General features: G+C 41.0%; 4 protein-coding genes across 13 annotated transcripts in view; 2 read left to right on the top strand and 2 right to left on the bottom strand.

Moving 5' to 3' along the window:
* Positions 1-1,111: 1,111 nt before the first annotated feature.
* nmt2 (N-myristoyltransferase 2) lies at positions 1,112-12,523 on the top strand. Its single transcript, XM_052065829.1, has 12 exons — positions 1,112-1,347; positions 1,737-1,854; positions 4,905-5,046; positions 5,535-5,653; positions 5,729-5,820; positions 6,464-6,580; positions 7,129-7,299; positions 7,433-7,541; positions 7,636-7,806; positions 9,288-9,455; positions 9,880-10,017; positions 10,099-12,523. The coding sequence occupies exons 1-12, from the start codon at positions 1,235-1,237 to the stop codon at positions 10,117-10,119; spliced, it is 1,479 nt and encodes a 492-aa protein (XP_051921789.1). The 5' UTR covers positions 1,112-1,234; the 3' UTR covers positions 10,120-12,523.
* Positions 10,736-15,260, bottom strand: rpp38 (ribonuclease P/MRP 38 subunit). The gene is made up of 2 exons (XM_052065847.1): positions 15,112-15,260; positions 10,736-14,526 (listed from the first exon to the last, which is right to left on the bottom strand). Exon 2 carries the CDS (start codon positions 14,516-14,518, stop codon positions 13,706-13,708), a length of 813 nt encoding a protein of 270 aa, XP_051921807.1. The 5' UTR covers positions 14,519-14,526; positions 15,112-15,260; the 3' UTR covers positions 10,736-13,705.
* Positions 15,261-15,630: 370 nt separating this feature from the next.
* Positions 15,631-26,057, top strand: LOC127600916 (acyl-CoA-binding protein homolog). 6 transcript variants are annotated; one of them, XM_052065827.1, is made up of 18 exons: positions 15,631-15,816; positions 16,867-16,984; positions 17,139-17,201; positions 20,144-20,268; positions 20,357-20,538; positions 20,609-20,733; positions 21,070-21,178; positions 21,558-21,651; positions 21,991-22,116; positions 22,202-22,303; positions 22,372-22,455; positions 22,556-22,663; positions 23,705-23,835; positions 24,045-24,168; positions 24,241-24,319; positions 24,385-24,478; positions 24,559-24,678; positions 25,530-26,057. In XM_052065827.1, the coding sequence occupies exons 1-18, from the start codon at positions 15,805-15,807 to the stop codon at positions 25,648-25,650; spliced, it is 1,917 nt and encodes a 638-aa protein (XP_051921787.1). In that variant the 5' UTR covers positions 15,631-15,804; the 3' UTR covers positions 25,651-26,057. The 6 variants fall into 6 exon arrangements, 4 of the variants coding, with proteins under 4 accessions (XP_051921787.1, XP_051921786.1, XP_051921785.1 ...); XM_052065824.1 differs by lacking the exons at positions 15,631-15,816; positions 16,867-16,984; positions 17,139-17,201 and adding exons at positions 18,185-18,328; positions 18,898-19,037; XR_007962444.1 differs by lacking the exons at positions 15,631-15,816; positions 16,867-16,984; positions 17,139-17,201; ... (4 more) ...; positions 24,559-24,678; positions 25,530-26,057 and adding exons at positions 18,182-18,328; positions 18,898-19,037; positions 23,127-23,624 and having other exon boundaries at positions 22,556-22,797.
* The window catches only part of abcb4 (ATP-binding cassette, sub-family B (MDR/TAP), member 4), a 40,644-nt gene continuing 39,277 nt past the window's right edge, over positions 25,524-26,890 (bottom strand). For all 5 annotated transcript variants that reach the window (XM_052065802.1, XM_052065803.1, XM_052065801.1 and 2 more), the window contains one exon: positions 25,524-26,858. In XM_052065802.1, coding sequence (XP_051921762.1) covers positions 26,652-26,858 — 207 coding nt within the window. In that variant the 3' untranslated portion in view covers positions 25,524-26,651. The remainder of the gene's footprint in view (positions 26,859-26,890) is intronic.

Genomic DNA, 26,890 nt, shown 5'->3' with positions numbered 1-26,890 from the left:
TTTGTGTCTGGGTTTTTGTCATAGAGCCATTTGCTGATGATTTAATGAAAGTCTCAATTAATGTATTAGGACAACAAATTTGAAAGGTGATGTCTAAAGACTCAAGAAGACTATCAATCACTAAAGTTTCCACGTGAGCTGAAATGTTTTCTTTTATTTCTTCCATTTTTGCATTGCCTCTTCCCTCATCTGCAAGATTCAGTGAGCTAGCAAGGAACCATCAGTGTGGAAATAAAACGTGCAAAGTTTAGGAGGGACTCGTAATTGTTCTTATGTGTGCAAAAATTGCATTTTTGGTATTCATGTTGTTTATCTCAGACCTGACCTATAGGATATGTTGATTTGATTAGGTGCACAGTTCATGTTTATTGGGGATTTACTTGACTGTAACGTTTCAATCCAAATGTCCATGCTGCGCAGACAAAAAGAAAATATTCACATGGAGTACTGTCTCTATGAGATATTCAATTAGGTAAAATCAATCACAGAATGTGCTGTGGATCAAGGAAAAGACTGAACTACATTATTCGTTGATCTCACTAATGTGTTTGACTTGTGCTATCCTGCTATAAAGGCTGACTGGCATAAGATTGGACCCCTGTTCAATTCACTGGTTTCAGAATTATTTATCCTGTTGACAACATTGCCAAACTTTTGTAACTCTTAATCTGCTATCCTCAGAATAATCAAGGAAGTTCCACAGGGCTCATTACTGGGTCCTATTTTGTTTATGGTTTACATAAATAACATTCCTCCATAAAACAGACTTCAATGTACTTTTTAACGCAGATAATACAGTTCTGTATTACAAGCATAATGAAGCTCTGAGGTCTTATGAGGAGCCAAGTGTTTGCACACATACCAATAAACTGATATACTGTATCTCTTAAAATAATGTTTTTTTCACCGAATGTATGTGATTTTGACCAATGTAAAAAGATAAACTTTAGAATCCATACCAATGTGAAATAATCAATTAGAAGGAGTTGGGTTATCTATTATTGTGTCTTCTGTCCTGCATGTCACGTAGCAACCGACGTAACGTAACGACGGGTTTTTTGGTGTGTTTTGTTTTGTATTGCCACCGTTTGGCCTCAGGGTGGTGCTATTTCCCGACTGGTCGAATTTCTTTTGTTTTTCCGATGAGTAGCCACTCGCCGCGATCTCTATCAGACGGTACTTGGGCAGTTTTCTCTCCCTTGACCCCCTCCCCCTCCCTTTTTCTAAAGTCTTAATGATGGCGGAGGACAGCGAATCCGCCGCCAGCCAGCAGAGCTTGGAGCTGGACGACCAGGATACTTGCGGGATAGACGGGGACAACGAGGAGGAGAACGAGAACGCACAAGGGTGCGGACGGCCTGTTGTACATCACACAGTTTACGCGCGTGTGTATGTTTGTGTGTGTTCTCGCTGGCTAATGCCAGTTAGCCGATACAAACACAACCACAGTACTCTCTGTGGGACTGTCGTTTTAAACTAGCAACCAACTAAAAGTGATTCTTTAAAACGGTCACGACGCCGTTCATTGGAACTACTTTAGTATACATTCCCCAAGCCGGTGTATTGACTTTAGTGGAAGGATGTCAGGCAAACCGTTAGCGAGCTAGCGCAGCTGTCAGTCGTTGCTATGGCAGCTAACGTTAGCCCGCTGCCACCCTACCTGCCTCACTGTGTGTGAGACCATCTCGAGTTAGTCCATATCGCCTTCAAACGTGACTTTGTCCTCATGTCCGCAGGAGTCCTGGCGGGGATTTGGGGGCCAAGAGAAAGAAGAAGAAGCAGAAGAGGAAGAAAGAAAAGCCAAGCTCTGGAGGAGCCAAATCAGACTCTGCCTCTGACTCTCAGGAGATCAAGGTGACCACTCCATCCATTCATTTTGTGTGATCCGAAATAGCTTTACTTTCTCTGAAATGTTTTCATGTTACCTTAAAGAGAGCATGCCATTCAATACGACTTTTTACTTGTTTTTATACCACAGTGGGGGGCTCTGCATTTGGGATGTTGGCCTTCACTAGGTCCTTACCCGTCTTAATTCACCTGTTAGTTGGCTTCATACAATCAGGATTTTGGGGCCCATCACCAATCAAGGAGTTTAAAAAGAAGAAAAAAACAATAACCGATCATCAATCTGATCACAATACAGAATGTTATAACTATTTAAACAAGTTATTATCTGTGTATGATGCGGAACCTCCGATTATTAATGTTTCCGTAAGAACATGGGGAAATTCCCATTCAGGTATCATTTTTCTTTTGTTGATTGCTTTTGTCGTTCATTGGTTGATTTTGGCACAACAAACGGATCCCGGAAAGGCTCTCTGATGTCACATTGTCATTGGAAAGATGAATTGCGTTATTGGGCAAATTGCTACACATTTCTTTTATCATTTTTATATGGCAGCTGTCACACGATTACTAGCGGGTGTTTTTTTCTTTTTCTCTTTCCCAGTCTAGTAAAGAGCAAAACAACAGCAATAATGATGATGAATGGTATCCTCCTTTACTGACGCAATAACCCAACCACAAAAGACAAACACCACATATCTTTCTGCTCATCTCTGACCAGTACTTCTTAACATTAACAGTTTCACTTTAGGGACCATTGTGTTTATGCTATTTTCAGAATGTCACATTCCTCCATGTTTCTAGTCCCCCCAAACAGAAAAAAAAATGTGTGTGAGACAATAACCACAGTCTCAATGATGTTTGGCCTCGGCACAAATTCGCCCGTCTTTGTAAAATGTATTGACTATGTACAGTAACCGTCTCATAAGAATACTGTTGCTGAAGTCACGTTCGGTCTGACTACAGTATAGCTCGTTTCCTTGTTTAACAAAGGTTTCGTGCATTGACAACGAACGCATGTTAGTTCAAACAACACGGCCTACTGATGGCATCTGGGATTGGCTGAATGTTCATAGACTAGTGATGAAAGCGACCACGGCGACAATTTATTTCAACAAAGTCAATCGCTAATCTAAAGACTAAAGACCATATTGCTGTGAGTACAGCTGTGTTTTATCCATGTGTTTCTACCACTGCTTGTGTTAAAGGGGAAGTCAAGTCAAAAATCTTCGTTAGATGTTCCACATGGCATCACTCATCTAAATGCGGTATTCTGATTCATATTATGTTTGTGGAATATGAATTAAGACGCAAAATCCACCCAATTTTTTCCTACTTGCTGTCGACTGAAAATGACATCACAGTTGCTCAGGGCTCAGGTAACGACTAATCACAGCTCAGCTTGCGAACGTCACAGAACCGAACACAGAAAACAGGTGACGTGTTGAGGCGGGTGATGGGCAAAGTGAAGCCTCATGAACCACTGAGATTTTGTCTCTCAAATATCAGGCAATGGTTTATTCATTCCGTGGTTTTATTCATTTTAGCTCTTTAAGGACCCCTGCTGCACGATGAGCTGTATTCCAGTTTGTATTTGAGATGAAAGCGTTTAATGTTGCTTCCCTCCAAATTCCGACAGTGCACATGTTTTTATTAACTAATCCTAACACTCTGTACACACTACATTGCAAGTAAACTGAATGACTGAATCTTCTCTACTTACCTATGGACAACTGAACTAACTGTGAAACTGACTATATATGACCTTTCTCTCTCTGAATCTGTGAAGAAATGAATGGATAACTACCTGACTAACAAACGGAATTTAATAACTAACTCAAGATTAATACCTCACACATAGAACACACTCGTCAAAAACATTTTTGACTTGACTTCCCCTTGAAAGATGAGTGGTAGGAATACAGGGAGATAAAACATATAGCAGTTATTCACAGGCATATAGTCTTTAGCCTCTGAAACAACAACTACTCATCTCCCAGCGTAGTTGAGACCGCCGTGTTCTCTATAATTAAATGTACAGATTGTATGTATGCATTAACCACCAATGTAATTCAAAATGTTAATATGTAACACGTTACACTACTTTTAATCACAAGTGACAAGCACGTTGCAGCTAAAAAAATGTTAGAGCAGTCAACGCATCTTTACTAAGTGCTCTCTATTGACAAAGAGCTCAAACAAATTGTTTCAAAAAGACAACACCAGTCACAGAATATCAACAAAATCTTTCATTCATTCATTCATTCATTCATTCATTCATTCATCTTCCGAACCGCTTGATCCTCACAAGGGTCGCGGGGGGTGCTGGAGCCTGTCCCAGCTGTCTCCGGGCAGTAGGCAGGGGACATCCTGAATCGGTTGCCAGCCGATCGCAGGGCACACAGAGACAAACAACCACGCTCACACTCACACCTAGGGACAATTTAGAGTGTTCAATCAGCCTGCCGCGCATGTTTTTGGAATGTGGGAGGAAACCGGAGCACCCGGAGAAAACCCACGCAGGCCCGGGGAGAACATGCAAACTCCACACAGGGAGGCCGGAGCTGGATCAACAAAATCTTTTACTCACCAAATGTTGGTCGATAACAGCCCCTGGCTGAGTTGAGAAAAACAGGAAATTGACACCTACCAAAATATAAAACTTTAATAGCACTTGCTGAGTCATCCACATGACTGTCTTGACACTGACACATTCGCTGGACAAAAGTACTTGAACACAACCTCAGTCTGCTTTCAAAAAGTCCACTTATTTCTCTGTTAGTTTCTGTGGACATTCTCACATTATTCTTCTCTGATCCCGACCACCATCATTCTTCCAGGAAAGCTCAATACTCACAGAAATAATGAATTCTTTGAATTTGGCCCAAAAGATGTTTAGTGAAGTGTGTTGATATCGCCCATTAACATGTCTCAGGCATATGTTTCCAGGTGTTCTTGTTTGAACTCCAAATTTGACGAGCTGTGAGGTACTGTACCACCTTTCTCCTATGTTTTACCTCCCATTCTTAAAGCCCTCCGTGTCTATTGTTACTCTCCAGAATCCTGGCTTGCCGATCCAGAAGCTGCAGGACATCCAAAGAGCTATGGAGCTGCTGTCCTGTCAAGGCCCAGCTAAGAGCATTGATGAGGCAGCCAAACACAAATATCAGTTTTGGGACACACAGCCGGTGCCCAAGTTAAGTAAGTTCACATTAATCTCAGGACACTCATGACTGGCAGACTGAATAGGAAGCAACAACAAACCTTCAAACCTTCACAACGTGATGTCAGAAAAATTCCATTCTTTATTTCGGCCTATCGAGCATTTGCATCGTCAAGAGACCTGTAATTGTTGCATTAATTCGGCCAGGGTGGCATTGCTCAGTGTGGAGTAGTCGTTGCACGCTCCCAACCGGAAGGTTGTGAATTTGATCCTCAACCCTTGTAACCATGTCTAAGTGTCAAGACACTGAACCCTAATTTGCTCCAAAGTGGACCTGGCAGCAGCCTCCCATGGCATGATTTGGAGCATCTGCGTAATCTGGTTTTCACGGCGACGAGACAAATGCACTGGTGCTGTGCACCAGCAGAAAGACAGTCGTGCTTTGGATTGGAAAACTAAACTTGGCAATAGTAGGAATGTGGTAATTGATGTCACAGATCTGACAGGAGCTGTGCTGTGTCTGCAGATGAGGTGGTGACGAGTCACGGCCCGATCGAAGCTGAGAAAGAAAATATCCGACAGGAGCCTTATTCCTTACCTCAAGGCTTCATGTGGGACACTCTAGATCTCAGCAATTCGGATGTAGTAAGTACAGCTTATAGCTCAAATGCAAAAATGGCCCTGGTAACATGTCATCATAACTGGTGCTTTGTTTTTCAGCTGAAGGAACTGTACACATTGTTAAACGAGAACTATGTGGAGGATGACGATAACATGTTCAGATTTGATTATTCGCCAAGCTTCCTCAAATGGTAAGCGCTGACCTTATATCAATGTTTGTCACATTTTGGTCTTTGTTTTTCAGGTGCACTAAAGAAAAATGTAATTCATAGTTAATTTTAGCTACACTTATTTTGTACCTTGGGCAGAATGGGGCTTAAATCTAATTTTTCTCAGTTTTCCTCGGGTGTGGCTTTTCTCCAGTTACTCAGTCTTCCTCCCACATTCCAAAAACATTCATGTTAGGGGCAGAGAAGACTAAATTGTCCAACTAAGGCACAAATCTGATAAGGACAAGCACTATAAAAAATGTGATGGGTGGATGATTTGATCTGCACTTAAAATCAGTCCTACCGGAAATACACCTTCAATGTCAATCATCTGTGTAAAACATTCATTCATCCAATTAGAACCTCATTTCACCAGGCTTAACAAAGCACTCGCTCAACTGTCTTCTGTCTTTTCTTTTTCCCACATGAAGATATCTGATATTGCATCACAAATATTAGTTTACTTGCCCATTCAATTACAAGCATGGGATTTTCAACCAGACACCGAGCCACAAGCTTTGAGCCCCTGACTAACTAGATAAGTTGTATTGCTTCAGATGATGATGTTTCTGGACGCAACTTCATCTTTAACAAGTATAATATAAATTGTGTTCTTCCTCCTCAGGGCTTTACGTCCGCCTGGTTGGTTACCTCAGTGGCACTGCGGAGTGAGAGTCTCCTCAAACAAGAAGCTTGTCGGCTTCATCAGTGCCATTCCTGCAGACATCCGTGTTTATGACACGTGAGTAGTCATAAATGATCATACATATTGCTCCAATGCGAGCTTGCCCATAGTTGAAAGTGGTTGTTTCGCAGCCAACCAGGAACCAGCTTGGATTATTTTCCTGCTTGTTGGTCTTTAGTAATAGCACTCTAAAAATCTCTTCGCCAACCTCTCTACGACTGGGTGAGCCATCTGACATGACAGCGGCTCCCGAGTTGAGTATCTTTCAAATCAGGGTGCACTGCCGCGTTGGAAAATGATCACAATCCATCATCACACCCTCACAACACATACACAATGAATGGGTTTGTCACCAGTGTTAAGTGCAGTGTGAAAAGGCCTATAACAGTGCAGGATGGAGAATCTTTTGTAACCAGATGCTAATGTCTGTCCAAGAGTTTTTCAAAATCGGGAGTGAACCACCTTAGACTTGCCCTATAAGAAACACACACTAGTTTAGAAATGTCTATTCTACCAAAACATCTGGCCAGTGAGCATCTGTCTTGCACTTAGCAGGTCAATGATGAAGTCTCCAATACTCAAAAACTACATTTTTGCTGCTCTAGGTTGAAGAGGATGGTGGAAATCAACTTCCTCTGTGTCCATAAGAAGCTGCGTTCAAAGCGTGTGGCGCCAGTGCTCATCAGAGAGATCACACGGCGGGTCAACCTGGAAGGAATATTTCAGGCGGTGTACACAGCAGGCGTCGTGCTGCCTAAACCGGTTTCCACGTGCAGGTAAACTTTCATGTCCTTGGACGTCTGCTTCAAAACGAGACAAAAATATAGAGAAGGTTAGGCTGGTTGATTGACAGGAACTTGATCATGAAGCCAGTGAAATACAACTTTTCTCTTGCGTGTTATCTTGCAGGTATTGGCATCGTTCTCTAAATCCCAGAAAGCTTGTGGAAGTTAAGTTCTCTCACCTGAGCAGAAACATGACCCTGCAAAGAACCATGAAACTCTACAGACTGCCAGATGTAAAGACTCCCCTCAGCCCACTTTCAGACCAAGCTTCTCTTTTTATGAAGAATGTTCACTTCATGTAACTGCTCATTGTCTCCGCCGCCGCAGAGCACCAAGACAGCAGGGCTACGGCCGATGGAGCGGCGCGACATCCGGCAGGTGACCGAACTGCTGCAGAGGTTCTTGAGACGCTTCCAGCTGGCGCCGTCCATGAGCGACGAGGAGGTGGCTCACTGGCTCCTTCCTCAGGAAAACATCATAGACACATATGTCATCGAGGTAGCTGCGCGCCTCTCATCTGTGGAAAACATTTAGAATTTGTGGTGGAGATAAAAAGTTTACATACCGCTGTTCAAAGACTACTAGAACAGATGACATTTTGTTTCCAGGGTTAATGGGAGGCATTTTGAATTGTGGCAGGTGTGCACTGACTCATTTAAAATGAGCTCCTAAGTGATTGGTTCATTTTGAGCACAACCTCTTCCCCGGTTGTAAGGAGGTGTGCACACTTATGCACACACATGATCTTGATTATTATTTTTTGATTATTACTTCTCCTCTCAAATATTTGTTTTCAATGGAGTCATAATTCATATTAATGGTGCAAAAAAATGTTAAATGATTTATCTTGGTCTCATTTTCATATCACAAAAAAACTGGCATTTAAACACAGGTGTGTAGACTTTTTTCATCTAATGTATTTGATGTCTCAGCATGGTGGACGACTGGTTACCATGTCCGCCCCACAGTGCAGAGGTGTAGGGTTCAATTCTGGCTGCGGCCTTCCTGTGTGGGCCTTGCATGTTTTCCCCGTGCCTGAATGGGTTTTCTTCGGGTACTCCAGTTTCCTCCGACATTCCGAAAACATGCATGGCAGGTTAATGGAACACTCTAAATTGTCCCTAGATGTGATTGTGAGTGCGAATGGTTGTTCGTCTATGCGTGCCCTACGATTGGCTGGTAACCAGTTTATGGTGTACCCCGCTTCCTGGATGAAGACAGCTGGGATAGGCTCCAGCACGCCCCGCGACCCTTGTAAGGATATAGCGGTTCAGAAAATGGATGGATGGATTTATTTGATGTTCTTGAATATCCAACTTTAGGACCATTAAAGTAGTTCACTCTTTGTCCTCACTAGCACCATAATCACGAATAAGACAATTCAGTACACTGCCTTTTCACATGTATTTGATATCCTACCAGTGTGCTGCTGCTGAATTATCAATGAAAACTAATGTGCTGTTAATAATCCGCAACTGGCTTTATGGCAAGGTGTTTCAGCATTTATTCAATATCCTTGATGTTCTATTGAAGGTCCAAGTACTTGTATGCTCACTGTCCTCACACGTAGGACTCCTACATGATACTCGTGACTCTCACAGTTTTCCCTCATTAATAACATGTACGTATTTGTCCTACTAGTATGCCAAAGTTGCCTGACTCGGGAGGACAAAGGGCGCACTTGTCCATGGACTTAAGATGGATATCGAGGACATCGAATAAATGCTCAGACAGCTTACAATAAAGCCCTTTGAGCATTTATTCACAGCGCACTAGTTTTCATTCAGAATTCAACGCTCTAGTAGGATATTGAATAAAGGTTCAAACTTCATTCCATTAAAGGCATGTGAGGACAAAGAGCGTATTAGGATTTGCACTTTAAGATGCATATGAATGACATTGAATAAATGCTCTAACAACCTTCAGTGCTCTGCACTGTTGCATGTCTGCCATCTTGAAGCTGCTTTTGTGTCCCATAGGGTGCTGGTGGTGTCTTGACCGACTTTGCTAGTTTCTACACTCTACCCTCCACGGTGATGCATCACCCCCTGCATCGGAGCTTGAAGGCTGCATACTCCTTTTACAATGTTCACACGCAAACACCGCTACTGGACTTAATGAATGACACCCTGATCCTTGCCAAACTGGTAATTTACCTGAGTCGTTTTTGTATTTGGCGATCTAGTGCAGTATTCTCAACCATAATTGCACTAAAATGTGTATTTTACAAACAAAAAAAAGTATCCACCAAATAGAAATGTCAGAAAAAGTATATATGAGGTATACGACACATCCCTGGCAGATACACGAATAAAAATACATTATTTGTAGTGAATAACCAGTATTTTTCAAACCAGTTGAGTGAAATTAATGTGCCACGGCACAGTGCTTGGGCATCGGCGATACCGTCCAGTAGTTCACCAAGTAAGAGCATTAATTAATGCCTGCCTGGCTAATCCCAAGTAACTTGAGTTGCCTAAAAGTACCCTAAACTCCAGAAGTCTGCAGCGCTTTTAATAAGCTCATGAAAATGAACACTGACAGTAGTTTTGATGATTATTTCTTCCACAGAAAGGCTTTGATGTGTTCAATGCCTTGGATCTAATGGAGAATAAAGTTTTTCTGGAAAAGCTCAAGTTTGGTATAGGAGATGGAAATCTGCGGTATTACCTCTACAACTGGAAATGTCCCTCGATGGACGCTGATAAGGTCCGTGAGCAGTATTTTATACCTTTCCACCTTTGAAACAAGAACACGTATTTAATTTAAAAAAATGCAATTCTGTTTCAGGTTGGCCTGGTCCTACAGTAGCCCCCGTGCCTTGAAGGCTGCTACAGACACATATACACACACAAACACACTGATACACGATGAGGACACAAGGTCTGGCAATTACGTACCTGCACACACAAGGTCGCCCATGCCAGACTACGGTGAGAAAAACAACCTTTATTCTGGGAAGATGTTTATTATTATTTTTCCACCACTGGCGCTTTTTTTCCAGCTCACTTGCAGGTAAAAATCAATTTTAAAAAGATGCTCAACATTTTGAATATGAACGTCATGTTATGCCTGATACGTACGCCTACGTTTGAAACAAACCAGTTTGGCATGCACAGAGATCACCGGCATGCCGTTGTTGTCATAAACAGTATGGAAATCTGACAACTTTATTAGTTGGCAACTTCTCTCTCTTTTCTTTATTTTTTGGGGAAGTTATGTTGTCCCTCTATACTACTGCATCTCACCAATAGAGGGCTGTTCATGCAATATATATCATTCCAATGCTGGGTACTTCAATTAATTTTGTTCTCTGTACATACAGACTTGTACACTGTCACATGGTCATAAAACCAACTGGTGCATTGACTTTTTTTTTAAATATTAAACATTGAGTTACATGTACAGCATGAAGCCATGCACTCGGTTTAGTTATTTTTTATTTTTATTTTAATGAAGAATGTATTACATCAATGAAGCACAACTTCTCAGTTTCAAAAAGGTCCTCACGGTGGCCAATGTTTGGGGAAAAAAATGCTGTGGTACTTCTCAGTGTGAAAGTGAGCTGCTACCATGTTACAATACGTAGTCAATAGCCTTTAAAGCCATGGGTATTTTTGGGGGTTGAAAATGTTCCATGTCCCACTGTTCATTGTTTCTGTACTTTTTGCATAACTTGTTTTGCTGAGTGGTCATGATCATGACGGGTGTTTGATTCATGAATAAACCATTACATTTCCTGGTTCAGCCAGAACTGGTATTTAAAAAAAAGGACCCTTACCTCGCCATTGCAAGGCTTCAAACAGAAAGTGGCCGCAGAGATTGGAATGCCACCGAGTGCAACAGACGGTGAGAGACTGAAGGAATCACAGATGTGATTGTCCTTGGAAATAAAAAAAAAAACTTTGTGAATTTTGCCACTGAGCACTTTGGTGTGCAAAAAATACTCACCAGTTTAACAGTTGGGCAAGTAAAGGTTTATAGGTCATATGAGGTTCACCGGGAAAGGTTATCGTGGATTTTAAGTTCATCCTAACCTTTTGTGCGTAGTGTACAATAATGTCATACAATTTAGTATGGCTCTCAGAGAACTTTATTACAAACTCCACCTGATTGAAAATTGTGAACATGACATTGCGCATACATGTTTTCAATCACAAATCAGGGTTGACTCACGGTGGCAATGAAAACAACACAAATGATCAGACGGCAGGCGTTGAGAGGCTAATCATCAACAAAACAGCAACTTCTCGTCTTCCTGTTGTATTTGGGACAATAGAGTCTTGCGGAGAAATTAGCATTTAGTTAAGTCAGAGAATAAGCTGCTGGAAAGCATTTTTTTTTGGTCATTTCATATGCAAAAATATCCTGTTAATCACCTTGTCCGATTCATTTTAGAGAGAATTATTTAGATTGTATCTGGGGGAAAGAGGCGACATATTTTTGCTATTTTGGGGCTTTTTCACCGTTTTTGATGTCTTCATCCCTCCCCATTTTATTCACTTTGTACTCCTCCTGTGTCAGACAAATCTACTGTATTTTTTAGGTGTTGAGCAGCTAAATGCATGGAAAATACTCCATTTATAATTGAGTTTGTGACAGTTTTCCCTCTGTGTTAAAGTCTAAATGGGCAACCAGAGAAGTGTGATATCATTTGGTTTATCTTGTTTAGGTTCAAGTGAGCCTCCGCTGTTGTTCCATGGTCACATTTGAGATGTTCTACATTGTCTTCTTTTTACATGCTTTTCCTCTACCTTTTACAACAGATGAAGAAAGCAGTCTGCTATCAGAACATTATTTCTTTCGTTTATATGTTTGAAACCTTGAGTGAGTTGCATTCGCCAAGACGGCTGAACTTCTGTTCAACGCAGACGGACGCTAGTTGTGTCTCCAAAAACGTGTGAATGTTGCTGCAGTGACTGTAGGATATATCGTTTTGCTACCTTTAGTGACAACTTTGGCCCTGTGAACCTGCCTTATTTGGAATATTTTGTTAGTTTTTCCAGGAGTTTGACATCATGGGGTAAACAATCCGCACAGCTTTACTGAAGAACAATTTTTAAAAATTCAAATCCATTACAAGCTGTGAAAAGGCTGACAGAACTTGTACCAGCATCATTGTAGACCACATGACGCCATGCAATTAATCTGTTTCAACAAACGCCGCCTATGCCAGCATGGATATTTGAATAAATTCACATAACAAAATCAACAAGGCTGATTGACCTATTTTTCCCCATGTTTTGCCTTTTAAGGAAAAGCTGTGTTATGATGACATGGTGACGACTGATGCCATATAAAATGCATTGACACTGCTTGTCCATTTTGGAGATTAATAGATAAAAGATAACGTAGTCATTCAATTTTAGGGCACTTTGAGGAACATCTGTAGTCAAACACAATCAATTCTAGGATGCTGGTCAATTCGGTTTTGTTTGGTTTAGAAACTATGACAGCCCGATTGATTAATCGGACGATATTAGCTTATTTAAAATTGGCCATTTCTTTTTTTACACATTCGGGAAGATAAAGATGATGTTCAAATAAGGCCATGTTTTAAGTCATAGTCATAAAAGAATAAAAAGAAGTCATTGGATTTAATTGTATACAACTTTGTCAAATGTGCTGTATGTGTCATTGAAAAGCACTCTTCTCATGTTCCAATATCCTTTCTTTGGAGACTTTGGATAACTATTACAAAACAAAATAATCTTTACAGTACGTGATGACTGGTACAGTAATTCTGGAGTTGTAACTTTCAGTGTACCGGTATGTTTTTTTTAATGCCTTCTGATGAAACAAAATGCCAAGAGTTAAGCCTTGGATGCTTGCTGAATTGGAATAGTGGAACTTTAAAGCATCTTTCAATTAATCATGGCATGGAAAAAAAAAAGATCAGAGACGTTCAGTACAAAAAACATTGTAATAAATACATTATGCACAAATGGGATTGTTGGTGTTTTCGGGTGAATTTCAGGACTAGAATGCATAAGGTGAACTTAATTTGACCTTTTCTAATAGAAAGAACCAACGCACATCTTTTTTGTACATTATTTTCAAGTACATCCACCAGTATGCTTTTCTATGACTCTTCCAGTTTCTTTGTATCCCTGTTGAAACTTCTTTCAATGGTGAGCTAGTGTTAGTCAATTGTTGGGTGCGTGGACAGAATGATGAAGAGGACCATTAAACATTTCTAATTTAAGAAGAAAATGTATTGGTTGATTCATAGATAAAAAGCTTAGAGTGCGTTTTAGGTTCATCGTAAAATTTCAAACCAAAGCCCAATATCCCCAACTTTTTGTGAGTAGTAATAAATGAACCTAATATGTCTGTCTCCAGGCACAAACAACAAACTCCAAATAACGAGGAGGACAAAATTTAAGGGAACTTAATTTCACTTGGCCTGCTTCCGATTACGCTTTCTTTTTATCTTGGCTGGGTTGGAAACAATTTTTGTTACTTTGAGAGGTTGCAGGGTGCAGTGTTTACTCTCCGGCTCCAGTTTTCTTTTTTGGCCCGCCCTCTGTCCACCTTCCTCCTCTTTAGCATCAGCAGTGTGTTGCAATTCAACACCGGATGCTGTACCTTGTAGCCAAGCAACATCCACAGAGGGCATCCTGGGTATAATTGCATCCACAGTGTCATTGAACGCCTCTGCCTTGTCATTGTCGTCACCTTGGTTGCAGCTGTGTCTGAACCCCAGAGCGAGGACGCTCTTCAGGCCTAGCAGTGGCCCCATGCTTTCGCTCAAACGCGGAACTTGGCAGGCGGGGACACCTCTACTGGCGCTCAACTCTATCAGGTGGTTGGTCATGTGCTTGGGCTTGATCGACTTGCACACCAGAACCAGCTTAAGTTGGTTCCTCTCCAGAGCTTTGGTGACCTCGTTGATGCCCAGGGCGAGTTGTCGTCTCGCGGCCACATCTGTCCAGCCACCTTTCGGAGAATCCTCCACTTTATTTGTGTCCGTATCCATAGATGAGGAATCCGGACCTCTTTGTTTTTTCCTCCACGGCCGAAACACCTTCACTTCCTTCTTCTCAAGCCCCATGGAAATGAGTTTGTCTTTCAAGGTTGTCAGAATAAAATGCATGTCCTTTTGTGGAAGAGGGCTCCAGTTCAGCGTAAAAGGGGATGTGAACAACGTCTTGACCTGGATGGGCTTTTTGCCGGCCTTTTTGCCGCTGCTTTTCCTCGGTGTTTCCATTTAATTAACTGGAATTCATAAAAATAATGAAAAGAATTACAGCCACAATTCATCGGCTTGGTATGATGGAGCTTCATACAATATGTAAAATAATCAATTAACAGAAAGCTGAGCAAATGCAAAAAGATGAGTAATGTACAGGGTGGGCCAAAAGTAAGTGCACACTTTAATTATGTACAGTAAAAGGCAAATAAGTTGACACGGGAGAAAAGTGCACTCTACAAAAATTGTGCATTCTAAATCAGTACAGTACAGGTACCAAGGGAAGGAAAACAAAAACAATAAAAAAGGAAGGAAGAATGAGAAATAAGGGGGTGGAGAAAGGTAAGAAGGAATGTGGAAATAGAGAAATTAAGGAGGGAATATAAGAAGGATGCAAGGTTGCAAAAACAATCATCTGTTGTGATGGAAAGGAGATTCTAGGAAAGATGCCAGAAATGTAATAAGAGAGGTGTTTTTTTAGGTACCATGCCACCTACACTTGGCTCAACCAGTACATGGACATCAAGTGATCTGTCGTACCGTCCGTAACCGTTGAATTAAAAACCAAAAACTCAACAAACTGACAAAAACATTTTGGAAACAGATTTTACCTGAATGTCTCCACAGCACGTGTTGTAAACTCTTCTTATAGTTCCAATTTAAATCACGGTGAATGACAACGTCTTCCTTTCAAAATACACGCATTAGCTACCGGGCGCCGCCATCTTGTTTGGGTTTTGGCAAAGCTTTATTTAAAATGCAGTGAACAGTGGCTGCGTTTGTTAAAGGGACAATACGTTATTTGCAAGGAGTTGTTGAAATAAAAGAATAAAATAAATTACCTGGTTTCTAAAAAGATTAGCTCTTTTGAAAAGAGGAGCTTTATTTTGTGCAGCTGCATGCATAGTCTGGTAGTTTTGAAACCCACTTCGAGAATGGGTACTATTTATGCCACCATTATATTCACTGTTATAATTTTTTTTTTTTGGGGGGGGGGAATCCTGATGTAGTTTTAAAACACACACGCACACACAGGAACTCTATTCCTTGACCCCAGAATATAGCGTGTTCGGTAAGGACTTTTGACCCAGACATGATATGTGCAAGTAAACCGTTCTCTGGTTTGAGCATGCGCACACGTCAGGCCACCAACTCGTTTCTAGTCACGCCCGCTCCTTCAGGCTTTGTCGGAGCGACATTCTACCATCGAACCGTTGTTTTTGCGCCTTCACCCAAACGACCGAATATTTAAATCGAACATTTAAAAGAAGCACTTAGGAGTATCGGCGATACGTTCATCCAAAATGGCTTCTGTGGTAAAATGAAATTTCAACTTCTTGTTCTTTTAACATCGCTTTCATCATCCATGTTGACTTTGCACGCGCGGTCTATCTTCACTGACATGCTATACTGTATTACATTTTTCTTTACGTTTTAAGACCATACCGCGTATTACCTGATGCTACATCGATTCCACTGTTTATCTTTCACTCGTCCACTCCGACCAACATCTATGGTACAAGGTTGGAGAAACAACCCTTATTATGCGGTGAGAATAGAATAGAGGTTCCTAAGCTGGTGGTAGGGGCTTCAAAGGGTTGTTTCTTATTTATCATCAAGGGGCTTTTAGATTAATCAGTTTATGTGTAATATACAGCAACAGACGGTGAGCCAAAAGTACGCATACATTTTTTAAAATTAACGATTTTTTTGTTCAACAAATACCATGCAAACGCAAATTTGGACTGGTAGGAAGGAAGGCAAAAGCAGAGGGAGATACACAGTCAACCTCGTAGTGGACGTTTTACTCCAATCGAGGAAAATTTTACTCTGAAAAAGACTAGATTTGGTCCAAGTCTGGACAGAGTAACATTAACACTTGGAAGAGACAGAAATATCGAGAGTACATTTTACTCAAAGTTGATTTTTACTCAAAATAATTAAAATAAACTTTCATTTCATGAGAACATAAATTAGCCACCCACATTTTAAACTGATGAGAGTGGGGAGATGGGCCTCTTGTACTATGGGTGGGAGGCAGTTGTACTCTAAACTGTTTAAAGAAGCTCAATTGTAATTTTATACTCTATTTTTTCTCACCCTTGAGCAAATTTCTACTTGGAGCTGCAAAGGTTTGGGAAACTCAGCTTTAGGCGTGTATTTATCCGTCCTGCAGTGTCCTAATTCCTTTGTGTAGTAGAAGTAGGCACAAAAGCACCAGTCTTGGATAAAAGCCTATTGTTTAGCCTCTTGTGCTGTTCTAATAGGTTACCAAGTTCACATTCGAGACTAAATGTGCCCATTACTTCACCGTAGTTGTTACCAGTTAATAATCAATAGCCTTGTCTCTCTGTTATCACCTGCAGGCAGAGTTTGAGAAGGCGGCGGAAGACGTGAAAAACTTGAAGACAAGGCCGTCGGACCAGGAGTTGCTTGACCTCTACGGCCTGTACAAACAGGCAGTTGTCGGAGACATCAACACGGGTATGACAAGTGACATCTGTAATTTATTCTTTCTTCAGGGGTGGTCTCACAATCTCTGAGATATGAGTGACATATCACCTTATGGCCACCCCACTGAAAAAAAGTTTTGGCTACCATTTGGATTTCTTAACAAATGCAATTTCACGTTTTCCAGAAAGGCCGGGGTTGTTCGACATGAAGGGTAAAGCCAAGTGGGATGCATGGAACTCCAGGAAAGGTGGAAATCAAAATGTTTGAGCTGAAATAAAAAAAAAAAATTAACCTGTCATTCGTATTTCCGTGTTTGCTCAGGAATGTCCAAGGATGAAGCCATGTCTGCCTACATCGCACTCGCAAAGGAACTCATCAGCAAACTGGGTTAATAGAAGGGAATACTGTACTAAAATGCTCTGCTCAATGAAGGACTAAAGTGAGGCTGCTATCATGAAGTATAACAAATTATAATGAAGCATTTTTTAACGTTTCTTTTTTGAATAGCTTCTCTCCATTTACATTTCTGTGAAGTTGGAGCATATGGCAGTTAGTATGCCATGTTTGCTTATTAGTGAATGTTAACTTGCACATGTGCAAAAATGTCAACGATTAATTTAATCAAACGTAATCCCTATTAGAAATGAAAGACTGAAAAGAATAATGTTAATGTGGATGCTTTAAAAATAAAACTTATGAACTGTTTTACTCATTGGATTTGTGGTCATTATTAGTCGAATTTGTAATATGCATGATTTTGACCCCTGATGTGGTATGCTTTGGTTCATGAGAAAAATATACTTGATCCTTAAATGCATTCAAACCTTTGCAGTTGAATTTATTGTTACCTTCTCTAAAATTTTGAATGCACATATCTGTTAAATACAGTATTGAAGTAGTTTTTGCACAAGTTGCTGTCCTCTAAGGAGCGGTTTAATGGCAAAATTTACAAAAGGCGTTTAATCCTTGAATTGGCCAATAAATGTCCTGGTTCAATTAGACTCTAATCAAACAGTCGTCCTCATCGTGCTGTTTACATTTTGTTGAGCTGAAAGAATTGCAAAATAGCCTTTTTTTAATGGAAAAAATGTAATAGTTTTGAATATGTCTTCACTTTTTCTCCCGAAACATGACTAGTAACGAATCAAATATTTGTTTGACTTTGTCGCACATAGGATTGACCTCGTGCCCACTTTGTAAAATCTAGGGCAAATGCCACTGTGGTGCGCATGCGCCCTGATCTCTTCCGGGCCGCTTCAGGGGCACTCGATTAAAGGTGAACAGCGGGAATCCTGAACAGCGAGCATTAATCCAAACGCACGACCGAATTTTTAGTTCTGTTTTACGGGAACCCCGTCGACATATTTCTTAGAGGTGAGTTTTACTTTACATTTTGCATACGACGCATCATGGGAGATAGACATGCAAATCATGTCAACGAAACAAAACAAATCCAAGTCAGTCAGCTAGCTAGACAAGTTAGACTTCACCGACCGCACTTTGTGTAAAATGCAAATCCACTTCTAATTTCGATATCTGTTTTTTAATTGGCGAGTGATTATAAAATATTATAAACGTTTATAAATATTAAAATGGGAGATAATGGAGTCACATTGGACGAGTCTGTAGATGTTTGACGACCTACTTGGCTGTCTGCCTTTCATACTGTATCTCCATTCTATCTATCCATCTCTTAATTCTCTCTCTCTCTCCGTGCAACAATATAGTCTGTTTCTCCCCCAGTCTCTGTTCATTTCACTATCCCTTTGTATCCCAGCCCTCCATCATTTATTGGACATCCATCTAGACTCAAGCCATCCATCTGTCATGTTAAAACATTGCTTCTTTTCACCTATTCTTTTTTTCTTTCTATTTACGTCATGTTTTTCGGTGTGAATCACTGACCCAAAGTACATGTGCTCATGCGTGTGTCTGTTTTGCAGGTAGAATTAAAAAAAGAAATTAAAAATGGCAAACCAGTTGCCGGAGCCGCAGAATGAGAGGACTTTCCAGTACCAAAACAGCCTGCCTGCTCTGCCTGTCCCTACATTAGAGGGCAGTCTCTCCAAGTACTTGGATGCAGGTGATGCTCTGCTTTATATCAAGTGTAGAGATACATTATTTACAATGTATTGCTTACTTCTATGCCGTCCATCTCTCCAAGGCAATCAGTGAGAAGCATCACAAACAGATGTTTCTTTTTCTCCTTCTTCTAAGAAACGGCATTTGCAAGGATAAGATAATATTTTGGTCTTCTGTTGTAGTACAAAAAGCTAACAGATATGAGAAATAGCACCCACTATTATGCAGTGTCTCATAATTAGCATACACAACCCATTATTAATCAATTTTATTTCCTGTTTGTTAAAAAAACAGTCCTGACATTTCAAGGTAATGAACTGTGGACGGTGCAAGAATATGTCGTGGTATGATCTCAAATTTTAACAGCATGTGTTAAAAAAAAAATCCAAGTTTAATGTTAAACGTATGTTCATGATAGTTTAATATTTTACTTTAACATTACATAATGGAAAGCAGATTTGGACATGGCATAAAAATGTGTAAAATGCTAAAAGAAAATGTGTGTCATGTAACAGGAGAAAAGGCTTTTTAGATGAGTTAGAGAATCTGTATCTATTTGAATATGATGTTGGAAATTTATTGAATGGAAATGCCATTAATTTGTCCCAACACTAAAACTCAGTTTTGCCTACCTTTTTTTAACCAATATGTGGGTTTAAAATACGTAATATATTGCAAAATAGAAATAAGTGAAAAGGCACTATAATAAAGGAATAAAACATTTGAAAAACTATTTATTGCTCATTAACTTCTACCAGTAGATGGAAGCACAAGCCTCGTTCAAATTAACCGGTGTATGAACTTCTTATCATGAGTGCCCTGGTTCTAAGCAAACCTAAACGACACTTTTCCTACTTTTTTTTAACTTTAATTACCGGTATTAGTAGGATACTGATAGACTACTGCATGTTCTGACTTCTGTCCAAATTCAGGCCCCTCACCATAAGAGTAGAGGTCTTGTGCAACTTGACTTTTCAGTCTTCATACTATTAGTGGAAGCTAGTTAGAATGTATGAAAGTATATTATGTGTCAGATAAAGATTGAAGGCAAACCTGCATGCACTTTCCTGAACCGCTCGCTCTGAATTGTCCTTTGTTTGCCATCAGTGTGCCCATTTGCATCCGACCAGGAGTTTAAAACGACAGTGGATATTGTGCAGACATTTCAAGAGGGTATTGGCAAAGAGCTGCACCACAAACTACTCCAGAGAGCCAAGACCAGGAGGAACTGGGTTTGTTGCAGTTCCATAAATGACGTTATCATGCGATAAAACTCAGTAGTTTAATGTTGAATTTAGAGTGATTTGAATTCCCCCCCAGCTGGAAGAGTGGTGGTTAGACAGTGCATACCTGGAGGCGCGCATGCCATCTCAGCTTAACGTGAATTTCGGTGGCCCGGCTCCCTATTTGGAACACTGCTGGCCCCCCGCAGAAGGAACTCAACTCCAGAGGGCCAGTGTTAACGTCTGGCACACGCTACAGTACTGGAACCTCATTTACAAGTAGGATGCACATGCGGGCAAGTCAGTTTACAACATGATGCTAAATATTGTTGTTGTTATGTGATTTTAGAGAGGAAATTCCCCCTCAGAAAGCTGGTAAGATGGTGTTGGATATGGACCAGTTCAGAATGCTCTTCTGTACCTGTAAAGTACCTGCAGTTGAGAAAGACAGCATCTACAATTATTTTAAGACAGGTACGGTATTGTCTCAAAATGTTATATTGAAGTTGCAGCCCAATAGGTAGTGGTTAGCACCTCTGCCTTCTGTGTTTGAGGTTTGGGGAATCAGGGCTCCGGCAACTCCGACTTCCTCCCCCATTCCAAAGAGATGCACGTTAGGTTAATTTCTTTGGTGTAGAAGTGACCTATGATTGACTGGTGACCAATCCAGGTTGTAGCCCACATCTCGCCCAAAGTTAGTTGGGACAGGCTCCATCTCACTCGCGACTCTAATGTGGATAACTGGTTTTGAAAACGTATTGATTGGAGGATCCTCAGGTTTGCTATATTTTGTTACTGTTTGTGTCACAGAGCGAGAGGGCCGCTGCCCGTCGCACCTGATTGTCATGTGTCGCGGACGGATATTCATGTTTGATGCACTTTGTGACGGCGAAATCCTCACACCACCTGAACTCCTCAGGTAATAGCTACTCCCAGTAAGAGTTGGCACTTAGTTTATGATAATACAAGCCGATGCCGATTTTGGGCAGAATAAAAATACTGACTGAACTGAATATTTAATCTGCTAATTATATGAAGATTTTTGCTATTTGCAAGCTGGCCTGGTCCATATTCCCTGTAAATAGTGGGGGTTAACTGTAAATGTATTGTCAAATAAAGCTGAGCCGTGATTGGTCGTTACCTTAGCGCTGGGCAGCTGGTCTTGTTGGTAAATCTACAGACGGTACGCTGCTACTACGTATGAGCTCAAGAAGCAGTGAAACATAATTAAAGATCACAATTCAGAGATCCAATAGCAACTGTCTTTTTTTCCCACTTGTTTGGATTCACTTGGGCAGGCAGCTGAGCTATGTGAAAGAGTGTTGTGAGGGACGGCCAGATGGTGAGGGTGTTGCTGCTCTTACCTCAGATGAAAGGACTCGATGGGCAAAGGTTTGGAGACTGAAACTCACGGGTCACAACATTAGGTACACATGCATGATATCCTGAGATCCAGAGGTATAATATAGTCATAGTTTTCTAACGTTGTCGGAGATTTCAGAGATGTTCCACCTATACGCCGGGAATGGAATGGCACGTCGTGAGTTCTAAAGATGGGTTAAGACAAGTTCAGACTTGTTTAACATTGATAGTCATTTTAGTCACCGCGCCATTGGATGCGCAAGTGTACATAATGAAGTGTCCAGTGTATTTTACATCATTGGGTGTGAAGTGAAGATGTCACCAAACTGTATTATCATTTTTGTTTTTTAATAATAATTGTTTGTGCAGGCTAGGGAGTATCTCATTAGCATTGATCCTCACAATGAAAGCGTCCTGGAGGCCATCCAGAGCAGCCTCTTCGTAATATCCCTCGATGACGCAAAGCCATACTCCTCTGCAGAGAACTACACAAACGTACAGACCTCGCATTTCAAAACATTTCTCGAGTTTGATTTCATGAGTTCATTATTTGAAAACTGAAAATTAATTGTGAATGCAGATTGCTACGGAAGCGCTCACAGGAGACCCCACCATCCGCTGGGGAGACAAATCGTACAATTCTCTCGCTTTCGCCGACGGTACTTTTGGATCCAATTGTGATGTGAGTATTTAAGAAGCCTGTATGAGCTGATAAAGAAAACAATGTCAACAGTTGAGCTTTTTTTGCAGCATGCAGCATATGACGCAATGGTTATGGTGTCCATGTGTTGGTATGTTGACCAGCAACTTAAAGCGACAGAGGGCAAGTGGAAGGTGGACACAGACTTTTTTTGACATGCAAATATGTCAAAATAGCTTTTCTTTCTCAAGATAACAGTTTCTCTCTCCCTTTGATACATTTGACCACCTACAGGGCTCAGAGAGAGTCCGGCCAATGCCTTTACCCGAGGAGCTTGTTTTTACCACAGATCAAAAAGTCCTGAATGATATTAGCCACGCCAAACGTCAATATTTCGAGATGGTGAGTCAGCATTCGTCATCTTGCATTCCAAAGCATACATGGTCAAATAATCGAAATAAATGAAAGGAATGCACTGCTTCAGTCTCATAACCATTTCTCAATTAAACATATTCAAAGCAACCAACGGTTATCCGCTCAACATCTATATATATATTGCGCGTCGTCCCGCACGCGGTCTGTCCTTCCGTCTGTCCCTTTTCAAAACGTACCTACTTCACCGCGCCGCTCAGGCAGTGGCTCACTACGATCGCGCGGGCATCTTAGCGAAAAAATGTTGTCTACCCACAAGCATTGCAATTAAATTGTTAGTTATTTAGTAGAGCTAAACATCTTTTTATTTTCGCGATAAGCAATGAAGATGAACAAAAAGTTGAGCCAAGCAACAACACTTTTGTGGGCCGAAGGCCCACCTTACCAGCCTTCCGCAGGAACTAGCTGATGAGCCGCCCGGAGGGCGGCGAACCAACTAGTAACATCATAAATGTGAATCACAGTCGGGAGTAAAGGTTGTACATGTAAGCAAAAGCTTAAGAAAACCTTTATTAGTCTCGCAATGGAGAATACACAGAGAGGAGGGTTTTTCAAACTTGTATATTTCAAGATTAGATTTAGAATTTTTCATCCTCCCGGGACCCAAACTTACTCGTGAATCATGATTTTTACCATAACATACCTGTACATACACAAATGATAATGTGCACTGTTGACACTGAGTATTGCTGATAAGTTGTGTGCCATTTAAATGATCAAGAAAAGGATTCACAGAATTTTACTCTGACGGTCAGCAATCCAAGAAATGCTGCCCTTTGCAGCTGCACATAATGCACCTACCAGAAACTGACACTGGTTGTAAGTCAAAAAAAATAATACAATTCACATGAGTAAGTCAGACCGTGAAAAAAAGTCTTTTTAAGTGCTACTTTGAAGTCAGGTCGGATGATAATCTATCGTATTGTATTGTATTGTGATTTCATTATGGATATTTTGGTCCGACCTCTCATGTTCATATTTCCACCTGACTATATTGTCTCTGGCTTCCAGGCACAGGACCTCCAGATATTGTGTTATGCCTTTACAGGTTTTGGAAAATTGGCATTGAAGAAGAAGAACCTACATCCTGATACCTTTGTTCAGTTGGCCATGCAACTGAGCTACTACCGCATGCACAAAATGTAATTATTAGGAAAAAACATGAGCAGTGATTATTGTGTTTTATATATATATATATATATATATATATATATATATACGGATTATGCGGGTGTTTTGCATATACCGGTACTTAACTCTTTTTAGACCATATCTACTAACGACCAGGGCCTTGAGCCCCTGGCCTAAACATATCAATAATTCCCTCTGAATATCTGCTCTCGCACCTCAGACCAGGGAGTTGCTACGAAACGGCAATGACCCGCAGGTTCTTCCACGGCAGGACAGAGACGATGCGGCCTTGCACCAGCGAGGCGCTCGGCTGGTGTAAAGCCATGATGGACCCCATGTGTGAGGTAACACATTGTACCACAGAATCATTGTAACCCGGTTCACGTGACCTGCTAAATCAATCATTATCTCATCAGAATCATGACAAGAGGAAAGCCATGCTGCAAGCCTTCAACAAACACAATAAGCTGATGGCAGAAGCCCAAGAGGGCAAAGGTTGGCATCTTGACTCATCGGGATCAACTGTCACGATGAAGCGTAACCGTCATATGATCCACCAGGTTTTGACAGACATCTTCTTGGACTCTATCTCCTTGCCAAGGAGGCGGGACATCCCACTCCTGCGCTCTACACAGACCCACTCTACACAAAGAGGTTAAGTTAAATACAATGCAGATACGAGTTTCATTTGAACACATTAGAGGCAATAAGTGATGTGTTGTTTGTCCTTGCAGTGGAGGTGGCGGGAACTTTGTGTTGTCATCCAGTTTGGTGGGCTACACTTCAGTCCTAGGGGTGGTTGCTCCAATGGTTCATCATGGCTATGGCTTCTTCTATCGCATCAACAATGACAGGTATATTCATTGAACCGGTTATCCTTTAATGCAGACTGCATAGTTGACTGCACACTCAAACCTCCCCGAATTCGGGGAAAATACCTTCCATTAAAATCCAAAGGCCCAAATGCAACATTTAGCTCAAATTTGTTCCCCAGGCACTGTACATTTAGCCTTTTCTTGTCTTTTATGTGTGTGTGTTAATGCCACCACAGAAGATTATCAATGACAAAGAGGAAATCTATAATGGTGGCCATAGAAAAGGAAACTCTTTGAGACAAAGGGAAAGCAATTGTACTTCTCTGCGGCTGCTCAGTACAATATAGCCAAACTGTTGTCATGCATGACAACAAGGGGTGGAAATCGAACACCGGTTCAACATCCATAATCTATTCCCATCCCGAATTATGATACATAACACTTGAGGTCAATGAGAGAGTGTTTCGATTTATTTTTTTGATGCCACCACGAGCAGGAAAGAAACTTTTTTTTGTGACATAGGAAAGCTATTAACACTTCTCTATTGTGGCCGCTCAGTCCAAAATGGCTAAGCCGGCAAAAATAATAAACGAAAGAGCACACAGTGTACACAGCTATGTGATCTGTATTGAGTCTTCATGTGAAGAGATTTACCTCTCAAGTAGAACCAGTAATCTCCCGCAACAAATTTGTTACTGAGTCACCTGTAAAAGTCAAAGGTGAGTACACGACTTGTTGTTTTTATGTTTCACTGTTCATAGGGGGTGACTTCTTATTCAGAAGTAGCCCTCCGCCATATGACTTGAATCCCCTTTTCCGTTGCACGTCAGTCACTTGTCACGACACTTAAGATTTATTCGGCAGTGATGATGCACTTATCCCCTTTGCAGGATTGTGATCTCCGTCTCAGCATGGAAATCTTGCCGTCAGACAGACGCTGCAACGTTTTTCAACAACTTCTGTAACTCCATGCATGACATGTTTCACCTGGCGACCACATCTCAACTTTAAGTACTCACTGGCACCGAAAGGCAGGGGAGCTTTCCGTTCGGTGCCTCCCACTGACACATCTCCTCTTCTTCCGCAAACGTGAATAGTAGAGTGTTTGCACATAGCACCAAACAATGCAACTGTTAAGAATGACTTGTTTTTTTGTGGAAGTTGTTGTTGAATGCGTATATTGCTCGGATAACTGTTTTAGATTTTAAGTGGTAACCATGAATGCTTACTTTTTTTTCTCAACAAAGGCCTCAAACATTAGCCAGGGTGATTAATAACATTCTGCTGACATACCAAGAAAATTTGATGAACACTAATCACCTCAAGTAGCGGTCAGCTGCTTTGACTTACTCAACTGCACAGACTAAAGTGACATTTATCAGAGGTTAGGTGTTTTTTTTCCTCTTTTTTTTTTTAAACAGAAGAGGCACTTATGTGAAAATGTATTTTTGTAACAATGAATAAAACACTATGATTGAACTGATACATTCTAATAACTTAGCAGTATACAAATGTATGTATTTCTGCAAATCATTCTAAACGGCTGAGTGAAGATTTAAAACATTGTGACTGTTGTGGTCACAAACATCTACTGCGAGACTTGTCACACATCCACCTGGTGCCGCGAGTGTTATTATTACTTTGAAGTACGGTGGGTGACTCACCCTGGGATTTATTTAAATTGATGTCAATATTTGAAGAAGTTGGGTAAGTTTGCTTTAGTAAGGTGCATAGTTAACCTTGAAGCACACAGAGTGAGGCATTAAAGCTGTTTTAAGACACTACACTTGACATTATTTAACTGAAATGTATTGATCTGCTTGTCGCCCTTATTGGATACAATACAGGACACAAAGCATGAAGTGTATATTGACTTCCTTCCACAGTCCAAAAACATGCATTTATTGTATGGCAGTCCTGTGACTGACTTGTGAATAGTCCAATACTCTCAGCAAAGTGAATATCTCGATTTCCCACCCCACGGTAATTCACTGAATTACCGTTGAGTCTCCTCATTCACTCCCGTAGCCCAGCTGAGTAGTGACCAGCATGTGGTAGACGCCCTTTTTGGCTAGCAGCTGCTGATGAGTCCCTTGCTCAACCACTTCTCCTCCCTGAAAGACGGCGATGCGGTCTGCATTTTGGATGGTGGACAGACGGTGGGCTACGACGATACACGTCCTGCCCTGCCGAGCTTTGTCCAACGCCTCTTGCACCACCTGAATCGAGCGCAAATTGAGAAGACAGAAGT

This window comes from Hippocampus zosterae, chromosome 5 (genome assembly GCF_025434085.1).
Source record: "Hippocampus zosterae strain Florida chromosome 5, ASM2543408v3, whole genome shotgun sequence".
In the NCBI taxonomy this organism is placed as follows: Eukaryota; Metazoa; Chordata; class Actinopteri; order Syngnathiformes; family Syngnathidae; genus Hippocampus; species Hippocampus zosterae.
The sequence above is the reverse complement of the archived record's forward strand: the minus strand, read 5'-3'. Positions and strand labels throughout refer to the sequence as shown.

What these genes read in the sequence shown, in the direction of transcription:
- nmt2 (XM_052065829.1), top strand. Translation starts at nt 1,235, where the DNA reads ATGATGGCGGAGGACAGCGAATCCGCCGCCAGCCAGCAGAGCTTGGAG. An exon ending in TCGCCAAGCTTCCTCAAATG is followed by an intron (nt 5,821 to 6,463) that starts GTAAGCGCTGAC and finishes CTTCCTCCTCAG; the next exon opens with GGCTTTACGTCCGCCTGGTT. An exon ending in CCTCGATGGACGCTGATAAG is followed by an intron (nt 10,018 to 10,098) that starts GTCCGTGAGCAG and finishes ATTCTGTTTCAG; the next exon opens with GTTGGCCTGGTCCTACAGTA.
- rpp38 (XM_052065847.1), bottom strand. Translation starts at nt 14,518, where the DNA reads ATGGAAACACCGAGGAAAAGCAGCGGCAAAAAGGCCGGCAAAAAGCCC.
- LOC127600916 (XM_052065827.1), top strand. An exon ending in TGTCGGAGACATCAACACGG is followed by an intron (nt 16,985 to 17,138) that starts GTATGACAAGTG and finishes CACGTTTTCCAG; the next exon opens with AAAGGCCGGGGTTGTTCGAC. An exon ending in TGCATGGAACTCCAGGAAAG is followed by an intron (nt 17,202 to 20,143) that starts GTGGAAATCAAA and finishes GTTTGCCATCAG; the next exon opens with TGTGCCCATTTGCATCCGAC.